We start from the raw sequence: 20,816 nt of genomic DNA, 5'->3' as shown, positions 1-20,816 counted from the left end.
TACATGTCAAAAACACTCTAGTTTTAGAGTAAAATGCCATACGACAACAATCCTCACTCCCTGAATCTGACAATTTCGACTTGGCGTCCTCTAACGAGGATACACGCTGGAGACGGTGGCGGTATAGGCACGTACTACGGCCAAAGCTTGTGAACTCTGAAGGAATGAATGCAGGATCACCCTTGATGTCATTGCACACCCCATCGATCGTTTGCTGCAACACACGATCGAGAAGGTTTGCAATGACATCGGGGGTGATCCTGCATTCCTTCAGAAGCTCTCGGCCGCAGCACGCGCCTTCCGCCAGCTCACCAATATCGCGTCAAATAAAGTATGTAATCATTCATGACGTGGCGCAGCCATTTTTCTGTTGCTGTACCCTGGCTTGTACGAACTGCGTACTTGCTTTTTTAAACTACTGATTTAGCATTTTAGAATCACTCATCATCGCCTATGTTTTGAGGTTTTGTAGATTGACAATACATCCAAGATGTGGAGGGGAATTTTAAGATTATCTTGTGTCCTTTCTGCCGTGTTTCTGACTGTTAAAGCAGATGAACACACCCATACATACACAACAAAAGAGGAAGTTGTATTATGGATGAACACCGTGGGACCATACCACAACCGACAAGAAACCTATGGTTTCTTTTCCCTACCTTTCTGCCGAGGACCCAAGAAAGACATCAGTCATTATCATGAGACATTGGGAGAAGCACTACAGGGAACTGAGCTGGAATTCAGTGGACTGGACATAGATTTTGCAACTGATGTACCACAGACCAAGTACTGTGAGGTTGAGATGTCAGAGGATTCTTACAAAGCCTTTGTATATGCTGTAAAGAATCCAATTACATTGGAGGACTCGCCAAGTCGAAAGTGGCAGATTCTGAAAGTGATATTTTGTTTTCGTATGGCGTTCAAATCTCACCCTCTTGCACAAAGCTGATGAAACTCACTCAATAAAATGTGTCATGCCTTGTTTACATGTTTACATGATGTGAAATGTTGGTTCAATTCCATTGGTAAACAACAGAGTTATTTAGGATCAAACGTAGGACGTATTATATTACACCGAAATTCATACCCACATGGACTTTTTATAAAGGAGCAAAGTGGCCTAGTCTTTGTTATTTTTACGATACGAGACATTCTCAGGCAAGGAAGTCCATTGCCTGCCGGACAAATCTAACAAGCAATACCGGCTGGATATACTTCCTGACGATTTTCACGTTCCAAATGTTATTTTGTCCTTGCAATACCATGATTCAGTGATTAGTCGTTTCGACAAGACTTTAAGATGGGGTCGATCGAAGCCAGAAAAAAAGTCGCCACCAAAGAAACAGATTTGCTGTACAGGGTGACTCAAAAAAAGCGAAACCCAAATGTTTTAGTGACTTTCTGCATGTATCACTTTCAAAATCTATGATATGAAAGCCCAATTCATAAGCTTTCTTTCAGTAGTCTACAACAATCATTCAAATCACTCGCGTGCTTTTCAAGTTAAGGAATTTTGAACGCAACCACCGTTTTCAAGTTCTGTCCACGGATCGCACGAAGGTAAGTGTTCTTTCAGCAAAGGATTTGTGTGAATTGTTTTCGTTTTGCTAAAAGAACGCACACCTTTTATTTGTGATCCGAGGACAGAACTTTAAAACGGTGGTTGTGTTTAAAATTCCGTAACTTGAAAAGTACATGGGTGATTCGAATGATTGTTCTACTAAAAGAAAGCTTATGAATTGGGCTTTCATATTCTAGATTTTGAAAGTGCTACATATAACAATTTTGAAAGTGCTACATGTAATAAAATGGTTATGTCTGGATGTAAAACACAATGCATTCTTTTTATCACTATGTGATTGAAAGACGTGTAGATGTACAAAACACGGTTCTTTTTTTTATCTAGTCTGGGTAGCATCTTAACTTTTTTTATCCAAATGTTTGTATAAGAGTCTTTTTAGAATATTTCTATGTTTTAACATTATGCATAAAAAAATAATGGTCTTTTTAGAATACTTTAATGTCGAACATATGTATAAATGTTTTTTTTTCCAATGATTTCTGTTAATTGTAAATTGTAAACCATCGCAATTCAGTCTTCGGACTGCGAGAATGGTACGAACAATAAAAAAAACAACCTTCAATTCATTCAAAATACATGCAGAACTTTACTAACACAAAAGTCCCAATATTTGGGTTTCGCTTTTTTTTTTTTTACTTACCCTGTATTTTTTCAACAAGTATATTCTAAAACGTCTATTCATATCGCAAATGGCTCATAAAATTGAGAGGTTTCTGGTGATAAAAGTACATGTACACTGAAATCACTGTCCAAGCATCCCTCATAAAAAAAGCCGGTAGGGTAGTATTGATCTCAATGTGGTTTTGTTCCTCAGTAGCCGAGTTATTTGAGAATAACAACTGTGAACTCACTGTAAACAAGGCAACCTCGCTGTAAGGAGGATCAGCGCAGTTTCAATAGCAAGCAAGGTGTGTACTCTAGGGGCCATGACCGCACCTGGTTAAAAAAAAAGATTAAAATTAAGCTGAAGCTTGTAGTTGAACCATATCGGTTTGTTTATCATCAAATAAACGACAAAGGAAATTAATTCGATGGTATGTAATGAAATGACGTATCCTCTCCGAGCGATCCCCGTTTGTTACATGTTTTCAGCATCGCTATAATGCAGTGTTAAAATAGCGTTTGCATTTAAACACATCAGAAACGTGTTTATAGTCTAATACGTTTAGGAATGTGTTTCAATTCTAAACGTTTACCACTTTTTAATGTTGTGAAACTAAACGTGTTTACGTTCTGGACATGTGCTTAGGATTGTATATCTAAATGCGCTTAGGAGGGTGTTTAAATGCTAAACATATCATTCATTGTACATGTCAAACGGATAATGCGTGTCACAGAAAAAGGACATCTAAACATGTCATGGTGCTAAACGTGTGGAAAAAGTGGGTACAGAATTAGTGTTTAGAAATGTGTTTAACACCATTTTTACAGTGTAGCTGTGCAAAGATGAGATAATCAACTGTGTTCTGGACAAGTTCATTCAAGTCTACTTTCTTTCTACTTAATTTTTATTGCACTGTATTTTTGAGAGTATGATACAAGTACTTTTCCATGAGTATGAGTATACCACGAGTATGAGTACGAGTACTTTGCTACGAGTATTATGAGTGCAAGTACCGGGTTCAGTAATTTGTTTTCTTGTTATTACGGGTATGAGTACATGTAAAAAAAATTCCCGTGAGTACGAGTACGGGTGACGAGTACGAGTACACAGTACAGAAAAAAAGTACTTGAGTACGAGTACGAGTACTACAACACTGCTATAATGTTAATATATACTTGCACCGTGCAGTTGAGCGTGATCCGTGGCTTCAAACCTATCGGTTGCCTTATATTACCTTTTTACCCAAATGAAGATAAGCTCATTTAAAATTTGAATTGGGGTATCAAAATTGGTTGGTGAAATACTAAAAACCTATTGTTCAATGCATATGACTGCATGGTTGAAAATGTTTGAGCAATTTCGAACAGCGGGTAATTAGCAAAACATTATTCATCCGTCACTCGGGTTTTGAAAGCAATAAACCCGAGGGATTTGGCTTAAAGAGCAAGTCAAAAGAAAGAAAGGATGCCAGACCAAATAGACAAACAGCCCAACAGACCAACATATTTAAGTCAACTTACCTGTTGCAGTGATTTTATCACAGCCACTGACAGATTCAGACGAACATGACTGGTCCGGCTAGGCCTTTAATCACTCTGTTGGTCGCTCTTTCATAGCATAAAACATTAGGACAAAATGAGAAAGCCCAGTAAAAAATAAGTTCAATATAACAAGAGGAAGTGCCTCACCAGGGCCGGTTTCCGAGGGCGCAGTCAAGTTTCCGCGGTACCTATAGCTAACTTTAAAATACCGCACGTTCTATGGGAGTGAATAAACGTACGTGATATTATGGGGGTCGTCGTCAAGGAATTCGGCCCGTCGAACACTAATAACCTTGGTTTTGTTAGTTTGCCTACAATGGTCTTTTGTTGGCTGAACTGAGGGGATTGAATTCGGTATATATCCTGAAATGAGACCCGTACGCCGATTCCAGTTCACTGGTGTAGGACTGCATTGGGTTATGGGCCACATGACATGCATCAATGGGCAGTGAAGGTCTTTTATTTTCCTCATCAAAGGCATTATTATTTTGCATTTCCATACCAAAGTAACCCACTACAGGGTTCGACCTTAACTTTTTTGTTTACTAGCCAGCCGGGCTACTGAAACGAACTCTTAACTAGCCCGCGGGCATTTTCACTAGCCCGCATTTTTTTTCTTATCTCAAATACAAAATGGCGTATTTTCAGGCTCAATTCGGAAGCAATTTTGACAGTGTTTTTGGATTAACAGATCTAATAATTTAACCCTTTAAAAACAGTTGATAAAGTTAAACACAAATTGATGGGGTTTTCCTACTGAGTGTGTAATGATATATTTCTTCATGTACGTTCATCTTTGCCGTATCCCAATAATGTTTCACTCGCCAGCCGGGCTAGTTTAAGGAATAGTTTGACTAGCCCGTCGCTTGACTAGCATTGGGCTAGCGGGCTACCGCTAATTTCGAACCCTGCAGTGTATATAATAAAAGAAAAACGTACTCGGATTGCAGACCGTTGCTGATGCATGGCACGAAACACCCGTCAAATTATTCCGCCTGGCTAGTTGCTGCATTATGATCTCAAAACGACCAGTCGACTTTGGAATGCAGACTTGAATGCTATATAATATGGACGAAAGTAGTATATATAGCGGGAGCATTTGACCTCCATTTTCACGGGAGGATCATGACCCTCGAAATATTAGGGTCATTGAGGGTCTCACGACGTCGACGTCGACCCTATAGGGGTAGTGTAGTTCTAGCAAACGTTAGAGAGTCGTTGAAGTGCATATAGTCCTGGCGAACGCATTATGAAAACTAGCGCGCATCTGCTCCTCCGATTTTCTACACGGTCAAACCTCTCAAAATTGAGGCACCTTAACAAACGCTGTATCTTTTGAACGGAGCATCGTATTAATTCGGGGTGAACGGAATATGAAAGAATACATTTTAAGATTTATCGATCAAAGGGTCGTTTGATACTTGATTTTTTTCCCACTGAACTGAAACTTCAACAGGTTAGGTTTGAACAATCTATACTTTTGGGTTCTGAGTGGTCTTCCAATTACAATCTCAGATCTTCCAATGACAAAACACTCCTCAGCTACTCAGCAAGTCGAACCAAGGTCACCCTTGGTGATCGTGCATTTGAGTGTGCTGCACCTCAGTAAATTATGGAATGCACTACCATTAAATATCCGAGAAGCAAGTAGCCTGAATGTTTTTAAACAATTACTTGAAAACTCAATCTTTTTATGAGAGCTTTTTATTGATTTTTTGTACCCTGTATTAGTATTCATTGTATTGTTGTATTTTGCTTTGTTTGTTTATATCAATTTTGCGTATAAGTCTGTTTATTTATTTTTTTTATGACTGTAATAATGCGCATTTGAACATATTTTAAATGGAATTTGTGACTATAAATTAATAAATTATTATTATTATTATTATTATTATTATTGGAAATATATAAAAGTCTTTTAAACGAACAAAACGCATGAAAAGCAGAATGTTTAACATTTAAAGGAAGCGGTGGTAGAACAGCAGAGGCCGTTGAAGCTTTAAAAAGCATGCAGATCGAGGGGTTGGTGATATTTGAGTGAATGCGTGCTATATAGGGTCCAGGGCCTAGCTCCCCCCCCCCCCCATTATAAGGCAATTTGAGTATAACTGTAGGAACTAATTCAAGTCGAATTTCATTTTGTTTTGCCCCATTTTACTATTAAAACAAATTCAGCGGCCCAAAGGCGTGCTTGCAACCCCCCCCCCCCCCCGATCCGCTGCTGAACAGTGACGAAAAACGTCAGATATAAAGGGGTTGGTTGTCGGTCCATGTCCCCCCCCCCACTTTTTAAAGTTAATTAGTCCCCTCCCACATTTTTGTCCCCGAATAGAAATTGTTGCCTTTTCATGTATCTGATTCTATAGCTCAGAATAGCTGATTTATAATGACTCCAAACGCGAAAATGAGGTTTAAATGATGATCTTTCAGTCACCAAAAGACAAAGAATGGTTAGAAAACAGTGCAGAAGGCACCTGAGATCGTATCATGATAGAACATTTAGTATCCGAACATTTTTCGGAGCCCTTATTCGTGCCCCGAACCCCACACCGTTATGGCTTCGCGCTCGCATTAGCTGATTCAAGGTATGTCACACCCCCCCCACCCGCCCCCCCCCCTCCCCCCACACACACACATGTTTATGGCGTAAATCGAGGATTTTCTATATTATAGTCCCTCTTCATTTTCGTCTCAGTATACTCTTAACTTTTTAGCATCAGCTCTCATTGGTTTTGTACACGTTTTCTAATGGAGGTTACTGTGTCAGACTCGATTTACACCATAAACACGGACACACTTTTGAGAAGCGATCGACGCCCTTGAATAAAGGCATAGCCTAGCTACTGTTGAAAGTTAAGCGGTCCATTGATGGTATAGAAGCAACCGACCCAGAAAAGGAGGTTACCCTCAAAATCCTCCTTCACATTGTGCAGTGCGCATCTCAAGGTCGGGGAACAAAACTTGCAGTTATGGAAGGACACCAAGGACGCAAGGTGGGATCAAAGTGTGAAACAGGTAAACAAGTTAAAACAACCCTAGAAAATCTGGGTAGCTGACTCTACAGGGTGAGTAAAAAAAAATGTCGGGACTATTGTTTTAGTGAAGTTCTACATGTAGCACTTTCAAAATCTAGGATGTATGAAAGCCCAATTCATAAGCTCTCTTTTAGTTCAAGAATCATTCAAATCACTCATGTACTTTTCAAGTTACGGAGTTTTAAACACAACCACCGTTTTATGGTTCTGTCCACGGATCACAAGTGTTCAGTGTTCTTTCAGCAAAACGAAAACAAATCACATAAGGATGTGTGTGAATTGTTTTCGTATTGCTGAAAGAACACACACCTGAACTTGAAAAGTAAATGAGTGATTTAAATGATTCTTGTACCAAAAGAAGGCTTATGAATTGGGCTTTCATATCCTAGATTCTGAAAGTGCTACATGCAGAACTTCACTAAAACAATGGTCCCGACATTTGGGTTTCGGGTTTTTTTTTTACTCACCCTGTATATCTTTTGAGATTTGTTCGCCCACTGGCATAACAATTGGGACCAACTTTATTGCATGGGCACTCAGGTTTTTTTTCTATTTTATCAATAAACATGTCATTTTTGCCTTTCCCTAATAAATTCTGAGTGGGGGCACACGGGAGTGGGGACTCAGGGTAACAGGTATCGAATGGGGGTGGGGACACGTCCCTTCCCCTTGTTCCAAGTTGGTTACGGCATGGAGCTATACGGCAACTGGCAAGATTTCATTGGTATTGTTTAAGTGAATGAGTCCTGCCGCCTTAGAACAGGTATAATATATAACGGATCCGTGCGGAATTCAAAACTGAGTAGGCAACACAATTTATTGGTAAAGGCAGTTTTCTTTGCCCACTATGGTTCATGATTCATTATTTAAAAACAAATTCTTAATAAAAGTTTCAAATTTCTCGTTTGTTTTTGTTGCTCCTTGCTATATGCTCGAAGCTTACAACATATGATTTATTTGTTACTTGAAAATTAGGGCAAAAAGGTGAGAGTCGTCGCCAACAATCTTCAGCTCAAAAAATCTTACAGAATAAAATCCATATCAATTTGAAACTGGAAGATCCATTTTGTTAGTTTTTTTTTGTTACTATAAACTGTAGCGGGCACTGTGGGATCTAGCGGTGGAGCACAGGATTACTAATGATCGTGAGATTGTGGGTTCGAGCCCCGCCATATGGCCTTGCGTGTTGTGCCCTTGAGTAATTGGCACTGAACCTCAATAATTACTCCTCTCAACCCAGGAGTTAAATGGGTACCGGCATTATTCAATGCTGGGAAGGTAACATATATACTAGTTGCGAATCGGAGGTATTGCGATCCCCAGTCCCCATACAGCAGCATTTCATGGACTCGACGGAGTAGAATTGCTTCGAAAGAGATATGGGCACTACGTTCCTGCGAACACAGTTTCGATTGTCCCCTAGTACTAAACTGTTTGGTCGATCCGCTTGTCAAACGAGGTATATTGTTTCCTTATGACACTGTACTTTTGATGTAAATTAAGCGTCCTATGCACCTTTGAACACCTTGCACACACTAGCGTAGGGCACGTTATGGCCAGAACCATGTGTTCCAGGCCGAGCAAATGGCCTCAAGATTAGCACTTTGTTCTTTCTCTTTATTGCACCATCGAGAAAGGACACCCGGATTTCCCCGTACCTTCAGCTCATTGATGATAATGGACCTATGTGTTGTTGTGCAGGGGCAAACAGACTGACACAGAAATCCACGCTTGACCTGGCCCGTCGTGGCCTTGATAACTTCCGAGTGCACGTGGATAGTTGGTCGACCAACCAGTCATCACCTTCTGTGAAATTTGTTTGCACAAATACCGTACTACACACAACCTTAGTATAGGCCTACGTGCCAAACCAGAGATCTAAGGCAAAACTTACAGTGAGCAACCGGCGCTGTAATGTCCGGTTTATGTGTATTATGTTGTCCCGTCCATTCCACGAACTGAACTGAAGACGAATTTCGCTTCACCAAACGACTGCTCTGAGATTGGGTAAGTGGCCTTTCAGCCAATGTGATTTCTTCTTGCGAGAATTGAACCAACGGGACATGACTTCCAATTTAGAGCAAAAGTGTTCTTATTCCTCCATGGTAGAAGTATGGACTTTAGCCCCATAAATGTGGCCAATTTACTGGACTACCTCCGTAAATAAAGGCCACACTTCCACCATGTACAAAAACATGTCGAACTTTGTCAAATCCTACGGTACGAAGTATATAGCAGGAAAAATGTGTCTGTATGTTACCCACAAGCTTGATGTTTGAGTGATCAGGATGATGTGGCCATTCTATCCTGCGTCCACCACGTCGCTAGGTCGGTAATTTTCATAACGACCATTAATACATGGAATATTTCATTAAAAATAAGAGGAGACACTCAGAGTATGTATGTATACCAGTAAGTTATGCAATCAAGCATTACAAAATGTATAAGGGATATGCCACAACGTTTTCCAGAGTTTTACCTCTGTTTTTTTTCACCCTGGGCTAAAGACAAGTTATACATGTAGAGTAGATTTCGTTTGCAGTATTGCACACGTTTTTGCGTATCAAAATTTCAACATGAAATTTCACGAAAATTAGACATCTGTAAAAGGCAGCACTTTCTGATTAGCCTATACAGAGGGTGAGTATGCTTCAGTTCTAAAGCAAAAATAAACTACAAACTAAGCCTAAATGTGAAAATCAAAATTTGACAAAGTTTGACATGTTTTTGTACATGGTGGAAGTGTGGCCTTTATTTACGGAGGTAGTCCAGTAAATTTGCCACATTTATGGGGCTAACTTTTACAGTATTAACTAAAATTTAAGTTACAGCAGCGTAAATGAAGTGAGCTATACACGAATTAAGAGCTCAATCGACGAAAAAGAGCTTTTATCAAATGTTTTGTTATTATACAGCAGTCTGAATGCAAATAGGTGATGTTGAACTGTAATAATGAAATGGAAATAAATCAGCCGACGCTAGCCAGGCGACAGGCTATATACATGCAATTAACTGTGCTGCATGTATATAGTTATTGGGTGTTGAAAGGGACTATCAGCGCAAGTAGTGTGCATAGAACAGACCAGTTATTGAACTTTTTCTCAAGGGTTTCGACTTTTTGACCCCCTGGTATCCTCGGTTAGCATAGAAGGAAAGAAAATGCGCGTACGGTTGGTATTACTTCAAAAAGTGCAAACACCTATAGGCCTACATCAACATGGGCGTCGCGAGGGGGGGCAAGGGGGGCACTTGCCCCCCCCCCCCCCCCCCCTGGAAAAGCAAAAAAAAAAAAAAAAAAAAAAGAAGAAAAAAAAAGAAAAAAGAAAAAAAGAAAAAGAGGCGCAAAGACAAAGTGGTGTAAATTTAATGATCTGGGGGGGGGGGCAAAATGTCCCTGCCCCCCCTCTAAAACTGATAAATCGAGAATGTGTTGAGAAATACAAGCATTTTTTGGCAAATTTTTTTTTGCCCCCCTCTAGAAAAAATCCTGGCGACGCCCATGTACATCAATATGCAAGATTGGGATCATTGCGTACATAATGGTTTAATACAATGGTAACAAGACCCTCCTCAAACTGCCGACTTGAATTCCAGATTATTCAATTTCTGCTTCGATCCTTTGTAATTGGGGACCTTCTCTGAAGTTGTGGAGATGTTAATTCTTGGATTACTCAAGGCCCTGATGGGTGGGATGCTAGTCCATCGCAGGTTATTCCTCTAATGTCGGTACCCATTTATACTCCTGGGTGGAGAGAGGCAAGTGGGGGTGAAGTGGCTTGCCCAAGGACGCAACATTATGACCAGCAGCTGGATTCGAACCCCTGACCCTCTGATCATGAGTCACGAACCCTAGCCGCATGGCCACAATCCCGGGGTAGGGCACGCCGAAAAAAATGTAGTCGTTGAGCAGTGCATGAACAAAATCGCACTGCGATGAATAGTTCGTGTATCTTTTTTTCCTACGCTGTCTCGCCTGTCTGTCTCATGTCTGTCTGATGTCTATGTCTTTCACTTTCCTCTGAGGTCACGGTTGGCACCTTGAAAAAAAAAATGTTTTTCGGTGGGTTTTTTTTTGGGGGGGGGGCAAATTTGTTTCTTTCAGACTGAAAACTTAAATATTTCAACGTTATCTCTATGAAAACTGCCCAACCGTATCACTTTTACGTAAAACATAACGTTGATGATGAAAAATGTGGCACAATTGCTTTAATAGGGTTGACCACGCCCACTTAGGGTCAACATGCAAATTGAGGTCAAAGTAAACATTCGTATATGACTTTACCCCAACCTCGTCCCCAGTGCTTACTTTATTTCCAACACGGTTTCCAATAGTAAACCCTGGATAGGAAACTTTCTTCCTGTATCTTGATTCGATACCGCAATTGGCTAGTAATGGATTTATATCGTGTACTTGGTGTTGTTATTCACAACGTGCAGTACGTGTTTTCGCGATCATTCGTCCACGCCTTCTCGAAAATATTAATTTCCTTTCCAGTTTTTTAATATTAATATGAAATGTGATACTGCATATTGTTTCGTTAAGATCGTAACAGTTTAATTGAATAAAAATCGTGTTTTCGTAACTCACGCCATGCTCGCGCTGCTACAAATTGACTCTGTTTTTACCCCAGACACCGCATACAAAAACAACGCTAATGTAACGCACATGCAGGCACCAGACTATTCCTCATTTGCATACGTGTTCAAAAATCTTGCACATGCAAATGTCCAATACCAGGGTGAGAGAGCAGGTAGTGATGGGCGCGTACTGCTCGACACCCTGGGTACGAGGTTGACTTTACCCGGCTAGTGGGTGTCACGAAACCCGCTGAGTAAAACACTATTGGACGTTAATTTCCAGCATCTGCATATCTCATAATTCAACCATCGGTTTTAATTACAGTTATTTTATTTGCACGGAGTACATTCTGACAACAATAACAATAATTTTAACCCAAATACCACGCAGCGTGTGGTAGTTTTATTGTTAAATATAGTAGGCCCTATATTTTTCTTCCAAATTAAGGCTTATTCACATCGAGCAAATCCATTAATTCGTGTCTTTCAGCACAACCCGCGGACAGGCCTATACCTCGGATTGAAATTAGTCAACTAACAACAAAAGATATATCCAAATTGTCATTTATATTTTATTTCCTGCAGAAATTTCAAGCCTTTTCCTGTTCTACCGGGCACCCGGACTAACGCAGCTGGCCCGGGTTGGCCCAGATCTTCCGCGATGGCCGTGACCGACTCACGTAGGCCCAATCTCCGGTCTGCTGGTGCTACCACCCTGCTCAGGGTCATTCTGGTCCTGGCCGTCATTGCCGGCTCGATCAATCCAGTCCTGGCCAGTTTCATCCGGTTCAAACCGGACACCGAGTACATCTACACCTACCAGTCCTCCACGGACCTGAAGGAGGTTCGGACAATGCAGGTGGAATCCAAGGTATTTAAAACTTCAAGTTTGGGTCAAGTTTTAATCCTGCACTTAAGAGCAATTAAAATGAATTCACGAATTAGCATGAAAAATACATGATGATCGCACGTTTACCACACCAAAATAGTCTACGATGTGTAGAAGGCTGCATGCCGTGAGCTAAACTCTCGTAGTTCAAACTTTCCTTCAAAAATGGGGACGAGTTCTGCCAATCCCCACGACGTCAAAGTTTCGCGTACGTCCTCCATCTTGAACAATCCGCGCGCCTACAATGCGATGTACAGCGTGTCACAAAAAAAATGTCCCTCTCATAGACCACAGAATAATTACCAAAATCAAGTTTTATACTCAATTAAAGTTACATATTTAGAAAGCCCACTTAATTTTGTAGTTCCTGTGAAAATTTCAAAGGTCTCGCTTCATTGGTTTTGAATACACAAGCTGTTATGTAATAGCAGTGCTTTAATTCCGGCCCATTCCAAGTTTGATAAAAAGAAACGCACACTACAGACATACCATACCTTATTCCATGCTTTACTTTTATTTCAACAACTGTGTTCTTGTTTTGTTATTAGCCTAAGTAACTTAAGTCAAGTTCATTTCCTTTTTTTAAATGAAAACTAATCAAAGTTCAGTTCCACTGGTCGTGTTTGCTTTCACAGGGTGTGTTCCACTGATGATTTGTCCTTCAATGTGCAGAAAATGTAGCACTGCAAACTTGGAATGGGCTGAAAAGCACTGCTGTTACATAATAGACGGTGTATTCAAAACCAATGAAGCGAGACCAATGAAATTTTCACAGAAGTAACAAAATTAAATGGGCTTTCTAAATCTGAACACTAAATTGAGAAAAATACTTGATTTTGGAATTAATTGAACAGTCTATCTGAGGGAAATTTTTTTGGGGACACGCTGTATACATGTACATGGTTTACCTCACACAGCGTAACTTCTGCCCTAGTCGGAGTAAACAACAACGCGCTTATCATTTTTTTCCGGAGTAATTAGATTCACAGGCTACGCATTATTGAGCATAATTTACCGTGTGGAATGGTAAAACCCGTATTTTGTTATTGATGCGTAATAATGTTTTGGGGTTTAAATCAATAATTGTTAAAACATTTACTCAATTATTTTACCCAACAACTCTACTCAACAAAAATTTACACTATGTTTTTAGAGTGTTAGATTCTGTGGAAAAAAAGTCACTCTCCGGGGACACGACGATTTAGAGTGAATTGAATCCGTCAAGTCTTAGACTGCAATACTTTGGAAAAGAACCACTTCCGTTGAAACTGGAGTGAAAACTCGTGGTTTTTGTTTTGTTCGTTTGCATGAATTTCAATCTAAAATGTCTGGTCCCTGCTTTCAGTCAGATAGATGGAGTTAATTTTCACCCTGAATGGAGTGAATGTTCACCCTGAATGGGCTGAATTTTCACTCTTTTGAAAGAAGAGGGCACAGTAAATTTCTAACAACAAACAAGCTATGCCAAAACAAACCCCAAAAAAACCAGGAAGTCCGGGATATTATGTTGGCCCACCTGTCCTTGATTAAAGTTCAGCTTTTTTGTGGTTCCCAGTTCCCAGGAAAAAGGAAAAACCTGAAACTTTTTGAACATCCGTCGAGCTATATAGATTACTATATCTTACTGTGCGTGGTTGCACTTTCAGTAAGCGAATTGAACCTTATCGTTTTGTGACCACAATTTACAACCCTGGGTATGGAAGTGCAAGGCAAGGCCGGTATCTAAACCGCATTTTTGTAACAAAGGACAAACAGGACTAAAAATACAAAAGACTTTGAACATGCTCAGAATTAGTGAAAAACTGCACTTAAAGGGATATACAACATTTGCAAACATCAAAAAACGAAATGATCAAATTATTACGAAATACCTTACAGAATTGTTAGGGCCGGGGACTGACAGTCAAAAGCATCCTTTAAAATCGTGGTTCCTGGTGGGCTGACATTTTCAAGAAAAACTGTATTTTTCCAACGCTGATCGGCCGACCAGCGTTGGAGAAAACAGGCTTTTTTCAAAAACTGTTGTTAATTTTTCATATTTAGTTATTCTGACTTTTCTTTGCAATTGATCACACACCTGTGGAGGGGTGCAAGCCTACTAGACTGATTCTCTGTGACCTCCTTACAATTCCCCAAAGTCTATTAATTGCTTCTTTTCATCTTAAGTGGGGTCAGGGAACAAGACTTCAAGAACATGATAGGTTTTCTTGGTTTTTTCCAGCATCTACAAGCCCAGAACATGAAACAAGTCAGTTTAACAATATTTTATAACATACTAGTCATCCAAATCATATTTCTGAAAATTGCAGCAAAAGCAAACGTTGTACATTCCCTTTAAAAGCATACTGGATCATTTGCTTTTCATGCATTTTGTTCGTTTCCAATAATAACACCACTCAAAATCCAAGGACGAATGTTCAAACCTAACCTGTTGAAGTTTCAGTTGAGTGGATCACTACCCTTTTCAAGGAAACAGTTTAAAAAAAAGAAGCTTGCACAACCTTTTCAGCACGACGATTTCGTCTATAGCACTCATTTATCTAAAAATCAGCCAAGTCACTGATCGCTGGAAATCACCTACATTTCTTGATTTCTTGAAATGACAGCAATCCGTGTGGGCTAATTTCACGGGGTGTTTAGTACCAGTACGATCTTTAATCCAAGTAGGCCTACGCCTTTTTATAAGAATTCGGTATACAGCCTGTCCAAAAAAAAAATGCTGCAAGCAGAAACGGGCTCTGTGTCCTTGGAATATTGAGGAAAAAAATGTTTCATGATGCTTATAATGTTAAACCTGGGATATTCAACACAAACACTCAAAAATCAATTTCTACATTGTTAGGCCTAATAATGACATGACAAGACATGGCACCTGTTCAAATCCGACTTCAATTGAGGTTCGCAATTCCAGAAGATATGTTTTCATTATGATGATTTGGAGAGTGTGTTACAAAATTTAATGAAAAGAACATTTTAATATGAATAACAAAAGTGTTTCTTCACCTATTCATTACTAATTGTTTTTTTTCTGCACGGTCATACATGTGTGTAATGCTGGCAATACTGATGTTTATAGTATCAACTTACGGAAAGTGGCACAAATATATATATGGCACAAATATGCGCTTACGCCCTTATGCTCGAACGCGTTATCACCAAAATGTTCCCAGCAAAAGGGCATATGCAGAAAACAGCCTCTATTTTAAATGAAATTTAAAGATTTCTGTCGGAAATTAACACAAGTTGTTCCAAAAATTATGAATCTTAAGTGTGACAGTTTATAATTCGCTTGGGAGAACATTGGTTTCACATTAATACCCGCGGGGGAACATTGGAGCTTGTTAATGCAGTTTTCTTGAAGGTGATTTCCGAGACATTTAAATTCTCCCTAATGTTTCAAGTCCTATTAGGCAAAACCATCGATTCCTCGCGATGCAAAAACTCAAATTTATAAAGTTTGGTGAGGGTATAAGATAAGGCTAGGTTAGTGTTAGGGCTCATTAAAGTTAGGATTGTTTTGCTTCACAAGTCTATTGGAAAGTCTCCGTATGGTACCATTTCCCGTAAATTAATGATCCTATATGCCACTACAGATTTCATATTCAAATTCTCCAATGTGCGAGCCTTTTACAAGCATAGTTTGTTTTATCTGTAAATCAAGCCTCGCCGTTTCAGCTGATAGTGATAACCTCCTTACGTCTGGATCTGACGTTAAACACAAATGTATGGTTAATGTTATTAAACATTTTGTTTCGTTCGGAACAACACCATACATGCGAACGGATAACTTCGTGTTGTATCCAGTTGTGGGTGCCGAGGCGAACATTAAAAAAAAACACAACAAATCGGGTTCGGTATCTGGATTTTTTGGCCCGGATTTGTTTTTAAAGGTGACACCCTTTCAAAATTGTACCAGTCTCTTAAGAATATTATGTACGCTTCACAGTAGTAAAACAAGGAATGATATCAATATCAAATTCCGCCCTTTGGCCTTGACGCCTTTGCATCCACTCAAAAAAAATACTGGCCAACGCGTATACTGGACAAGAAGTAGTCCCGAATAAGTACTGTTGCAGATGTCCATCCTTCCCTGCCCTGAAAATGGACTTCACATTACAGTGGCAATCGCTAAATAATTTCAACTTTTAACCGATGGCATTTTGAACATAAATATGATATCCCATTTGTCTCCAGCAAAGCATGTTCCAATAATACATATTTTTTTCAACACGCTGGACGTCATAATGAATCAAAGTTGATTATTTGTGTGTGTGCTTCAGATCGGCTTCATTTTGGTGAGAAGGCCTCACAGCGATCAACAAGAGATTTACCTCCGGGTTCACTCCGCGGCAGTAACCAGCGAGGAGCAACGAGGTAAGTGCCTCATCTGCACATGCCCAGTCAAGGGCATCCTATCCTAATTTGTGATTCTTTGAAATGTCTCCATATGGTTTAAATTTCTTATTCTTTTTCTTTTCTTTCTTCAAGATTAATTAAAACTCTAACGGAACTCAACCCATGAAACCCCAACGGCATATTTGTTGGAATCTGTCAGGATGGGTACAGTAGGCCTACCCCTAAACTGACAGTCTTTTCTATTGGGTTGGAACACCTGACACCTCCCAAATCAAAGTCAGAAATAATGTGTGTGCAGTTTCCCAGATATGTGTCCTACTGTGGCAAAATGAGGAATGTTCCCCAAAACCATGTTTTGAGTAATCAACGCCTGAAGTTGGATGCACTAGAAAAATCAGGTCAAAATCAATATTGTTTTTTTTGTCTTTTTTTTGAGTAGCCAAGGTATCCAAGAATCACACTATGCATTTTTGTTAGGAAAAATATCCCCAAAAGTTGGAAACCGAAGAACGTTTTCCTCTAACGTTGGCGGCGCAATGCGTATTTCTTTTTTCAATGGTTGGCGAAGTTCGGCAGGACACTGTTAAAGTTCCTGTGGCATATCTTTGGAATAAATTAGGCTACATAATAAATTTGGTACCATTGGAAAGCCAATAATTTACGCTTTAACATGATGTACGTAACTTAAAAAGTCAAAGGTGGGGGTTATTTCTCATTATGATATGGCAGGTCACATATGGTGTTGGGATTTGCCAGGACGGGTACGGGTTGTTAGTAAATTATGCTAAGGAGTTATAGGGTTGAGGGCAATGTGCAAAATTTGAGATGGGATCATAAATATAGAGAGTCTGATCAGAACTGTGGAATCTTTTCAGAACAGCTACTTGACCTTTTTGACGTTTGACGCATTTGCTTGCCGGTTTGGCGTTTCCATTGAATGACTGACCATGGATAGCCTTTGAATTGTGAATAATAGTTCTTGACAAGTCGATTTGCCCCGTGGCTCGGGGCAAAAGACTTTGTTGAAAATAACAACCTTGTTCTCAAAGCTCGCCATGGCAACGATAAACAGACGTGTTTCAAGGTCGATTGACCAGGTTTTTGAAAGCCAATACAATCTTTTGTCCTGGTTTGTAATTGCTGTTCAAATTTGTTCATTTCAGTTCCTGTGAGCGAGGAGAGAGATTTTAACGAGTGGTAAGTTGTCAAGGATCCTTCTGTTGATGGTCCAAACAACTCGGATCCGAACAAATAGAAGAATACTTGTTGTGTTGTGTCATTTCAGGCACGCAATGGTAGATCCGGGTGTGGGGTCGGGGGGGGGGGGTGTGGCCGTGGGTGCGGGGGGGTTGTGTGGCCGTGGGTGGGTGGGGGGGGGTTGAAGCTTACGACCCCTTACACAATAAAACCCTAACATCCATACCTGTTTCGGAGTTGTGGGGACCGAACGTGATGTATGAAGTTATTGTGGGGACCATGCTGGTGGGAAGGTCGAAACTAGTCTCCACAACTCGGTCAATTTTTTTTCGAACAACAGAAAATTATGGCGCAACGCGATCCTGGCCAACGCACATTATACTAATTGTTCTTCCTTCTTTATATTGAGCACTTCTCAATCCAAACAGAATGCTGTAGCACTCATGTATTGAAGGGACATAGACAGCGAAAAGTGAAATAGGTACAATAAAAAAAGACATCATAAAACCAACAAAATTAATTATGCTGGGAATGCGCAGTTTTGCATCCGTTTTTTTCTTATTCTACAACATGTACAGTTTAACAAAATATGGACCAATCCGGGCACGCTGTTACTTCAGTGGCGAAAGCATTGTGCTAGCTATTGTTCAGACAATTGCTTTGTACAATAGCTTGCGTAATGGTTTCTCCATTGAAGGGGGCCTCGTGAGTGTACATACACTTGTACTGAAAAGTGATCACGCGTGCGTGGATTCGTCTAAGTTGAATGGGGATTCCGGCTTAGTTCATCCTCTGCGTTAGCATTGCACTGTGTTCGCCATTCGACATATCACATTAGATATCTTATCAGCACCGTAGTTACACCGACTGCGGTGAAAGTATCTTTTAGTTTCTGGAAGTAATTTGAGCAAAGGTATACCCGATTTTCCAACATGTGAATATACAGGGTGGTTCAAAATAAAGGAAATCTACTTTTGACAGCAAGTTTTAGCTATTTTTAGAACTTATTTTAAACTTATGATTAGTAGCTATTACTGGCCTTAAGCATAAGTGACGGACATATCGTGGCAATGGCATAAACAGGGGCGGATCCAGGAATGTTCGCAGGGGGGGGGGGGGGGGGGGGAGTCATCAGCAAAAAAATCTGAAAATGTACACAGGGTTTTTTTCTCCGGACACCCAAAACCCCACCCCTGGATCCACGCCTGTAATATGTCTCTGAGTTATGGTAGTTTGAGCATTTCATGTGCGAAATCTGTTTGCCCACGGAGGTATAATACTCTCAACACAAAATGCCGCAAGCATGCTTACAAAAATGACCGCGCTACAATAAAGCCCTTTTACCATTTGAAAGGGTAACAACCGTGACATCTGATTGTTGTGTAAGGTTAAGCAACAATGAACTTAAGCATACAGCTCCTTGTGTATAGGCGAACTTAACACTGACATGAATAATCGGACACCTCAATAAAGTTACCGGTTCAAAACATTTTGTTGGCAAGGTTTCTAATTTTATGAACTACAAAAAACGTCCAATTTACATAGAATAACACGTGGACATGACGGATTTAGTGACTTTGAAGAAAGCGAAATATTCGAGTTTTTAGATGGAAAGTCGATTTTAAATCTGTGTCGCAGGTTTTCATTCGACTTCAGCGAGAATGGAGCGATCGGTCAGGTGTACTACCCACGTGACGAGGACAAACACGTGATAGTGGCCAAGAAAGGTCTGGCCAGCTTGTTGGCGAGTAATCTGCAACATCCGCCCGATGGAAAGGTATAATGGACTTCCCAAACGTTGTGCACTTCTCCCCCCCCCCCCCCAATTCTTACAGTACATGTTGCCAAACCTTTGTACAGGGTGAGTAAAAAAAACCACGAAACCCAAATGGCAGGACCAATTTTTGAATGAAGTTTTGCCTGTAGCACTTTCAAAATGTGGGATATAAAAGCCCAGTCATTAAGCTTTATTTTAGTACAAGAATCATTCAAATCACTCATGTACTATTCAACTCCGTTTTAAAGTTCTGTCCGTGGATCACAAAAAAAGTAAGTGTTCTTTCAGCAACACGGAAACACTTCTCATAGGGATTCATGTGAATTGTTTTCGTTTTGCTGAAAGAACACTTACCTTTTTAGTTATCCGTGGACAGAACTTTAAAAACGTTGTTTGTTTTCAAAATTCCGTAACTTGAAATGTACATGAGTGATTTGAATGATTCTGGTACTAAAAAAAAGCGTAATGGCTGGGCTCTTATATCCTAGATTTTGAAAATGCTTCAGGTAAAACTTCATTCAAAAATTGGTCCTGCAATTTGGGTTTCTTTTTTGTTTACTCACCCTGTATTGACGAGTTTCAAATTAATTCAGTTAGATATTGGCACTGTAATTTTAACAAAAACGTCCATGGAAAAAAAGGGAAGTACCTCGTGCTATATGTAGTTTCACCCTGAAATATAAAGTAAGCATCTTTGGATGAGGCATCGAACGAACAAAATCCACCGACTTTTAGTTGTTGAATTATTTCTTTGCAAAATTCTAATAATTTGCGGCCCGTAAATAATTCGGCTGTCGTAGGGTGGGTTCATAATGGAAGCCCATTTTCAGAGGACTTGGAGACGCCCAAAATTGGGAAAACGTTAATTGGGTTTATTTTTTGTTAAAACAAAACACACAAATTATTATGTTGGGAGAACAAAAAAAAATTGAAAAATCATGTGAAACGTCCTATAATAAAAGGTGGCGTCCGATGAACATTTTACACAAATAGGGTGGAGTTTCAAAAATGTGCCACACTTGAACACAACTTCAGAAATGTTCAAGTGAACATAAAAAAATTTCTCTCAAGGTACAAAATCATAATAAACTCCTCTCACAGTGCGTTTGTCAGAAAGTTATGTTCTTGTTTTGCCGATTTTTGAGGGTTAATTCACTTTGCTCTTCAAGATATAATCGCGTCGAATTCACTCGTAATTTTGTATCGAGTCGGCAAAGTCAAGATTGATGAACAGGGGAGATGTTATTTGTGCTACAT

General features: G+C 39.8%; 2 protein-coding genes across 3 annotated transcripts in view; one reads left to right on the top strand and one right to left on the bottom strand.

Annotated features, from left to right (window-relative positions):
* Window positions 1-3,938, bottom strand: part of LOC119723938 — a 79,815-nt gene extending 75,877 nt beyond the window's left edge. For both annotated transcript variants that reach the window (XM_038194851.1, XM_038194852.1), the window contains exons 1-2: window positions 3,707-3,938; window positions 2,434-2,518 (exon numbers count right to left, since the gene is read on the bottom strand). In XM_038194851.1, coding sequence (XP_038050779.1) covers window positions 2,434-2,510 — 77 coding nt within the window. In that variant the 5' untranslated portion in view covers window positions 2,511-2,518; window positions 3,707-3,938. The remainder of the gene's footprint in view (window positions 1-2,433; window positions 2,519-3,706) is intronic.
* A 4,480-nt stretch (window positions 3,939-8,418) lies between these two features.
* Window positions 8,419-20,816, top strand: part of LOC119723937 — a 153,580-nt gene continuing 141,182 nt past the window's right edge. Inside the window, 5 exon segments of the mRNA XM_038194850.1 lie at window positions 8,419-8,769; window positions 11,926-12,211; window positions 16,510-16,603; window positions 17,749-17,782; window positions 19,421-19,559. Of these exon segments, the coding sequence (XP_038050778.1) occupies window positions 12,002-12,211; window positions 16,510-16,603; window positions 17,749-17,782; window positions 19,421-19,559 (477 nt within the window). The 5' untranslated portion in view covers window positions 8,419-8,769; window positions 11,926-12,001.

The sequence above is a fragment of the Patiria miniata genome, unplaced genomic scaffold (assembly GCF_015706575.1).
Source record: "Patiria miniata isolate m_02_andy unplaced genomic scaffold, ASM1570657v1 HiC_scaffold_17, whole genome shotgun sequence".
In the NCBI taxonomy this organism is placed as follows: domain Eukaryota; kingdom Metazoa; phylum Echinodermata; class Asteroidea; order Valvatida; family Asterinidae; genus Patiria; species Patiria miniata.
The sequence above is the reverse complement of the archived record's forward strand: the minus strand, read 5'-3'. Positions and strand labels throughout refer to the sequence as shown.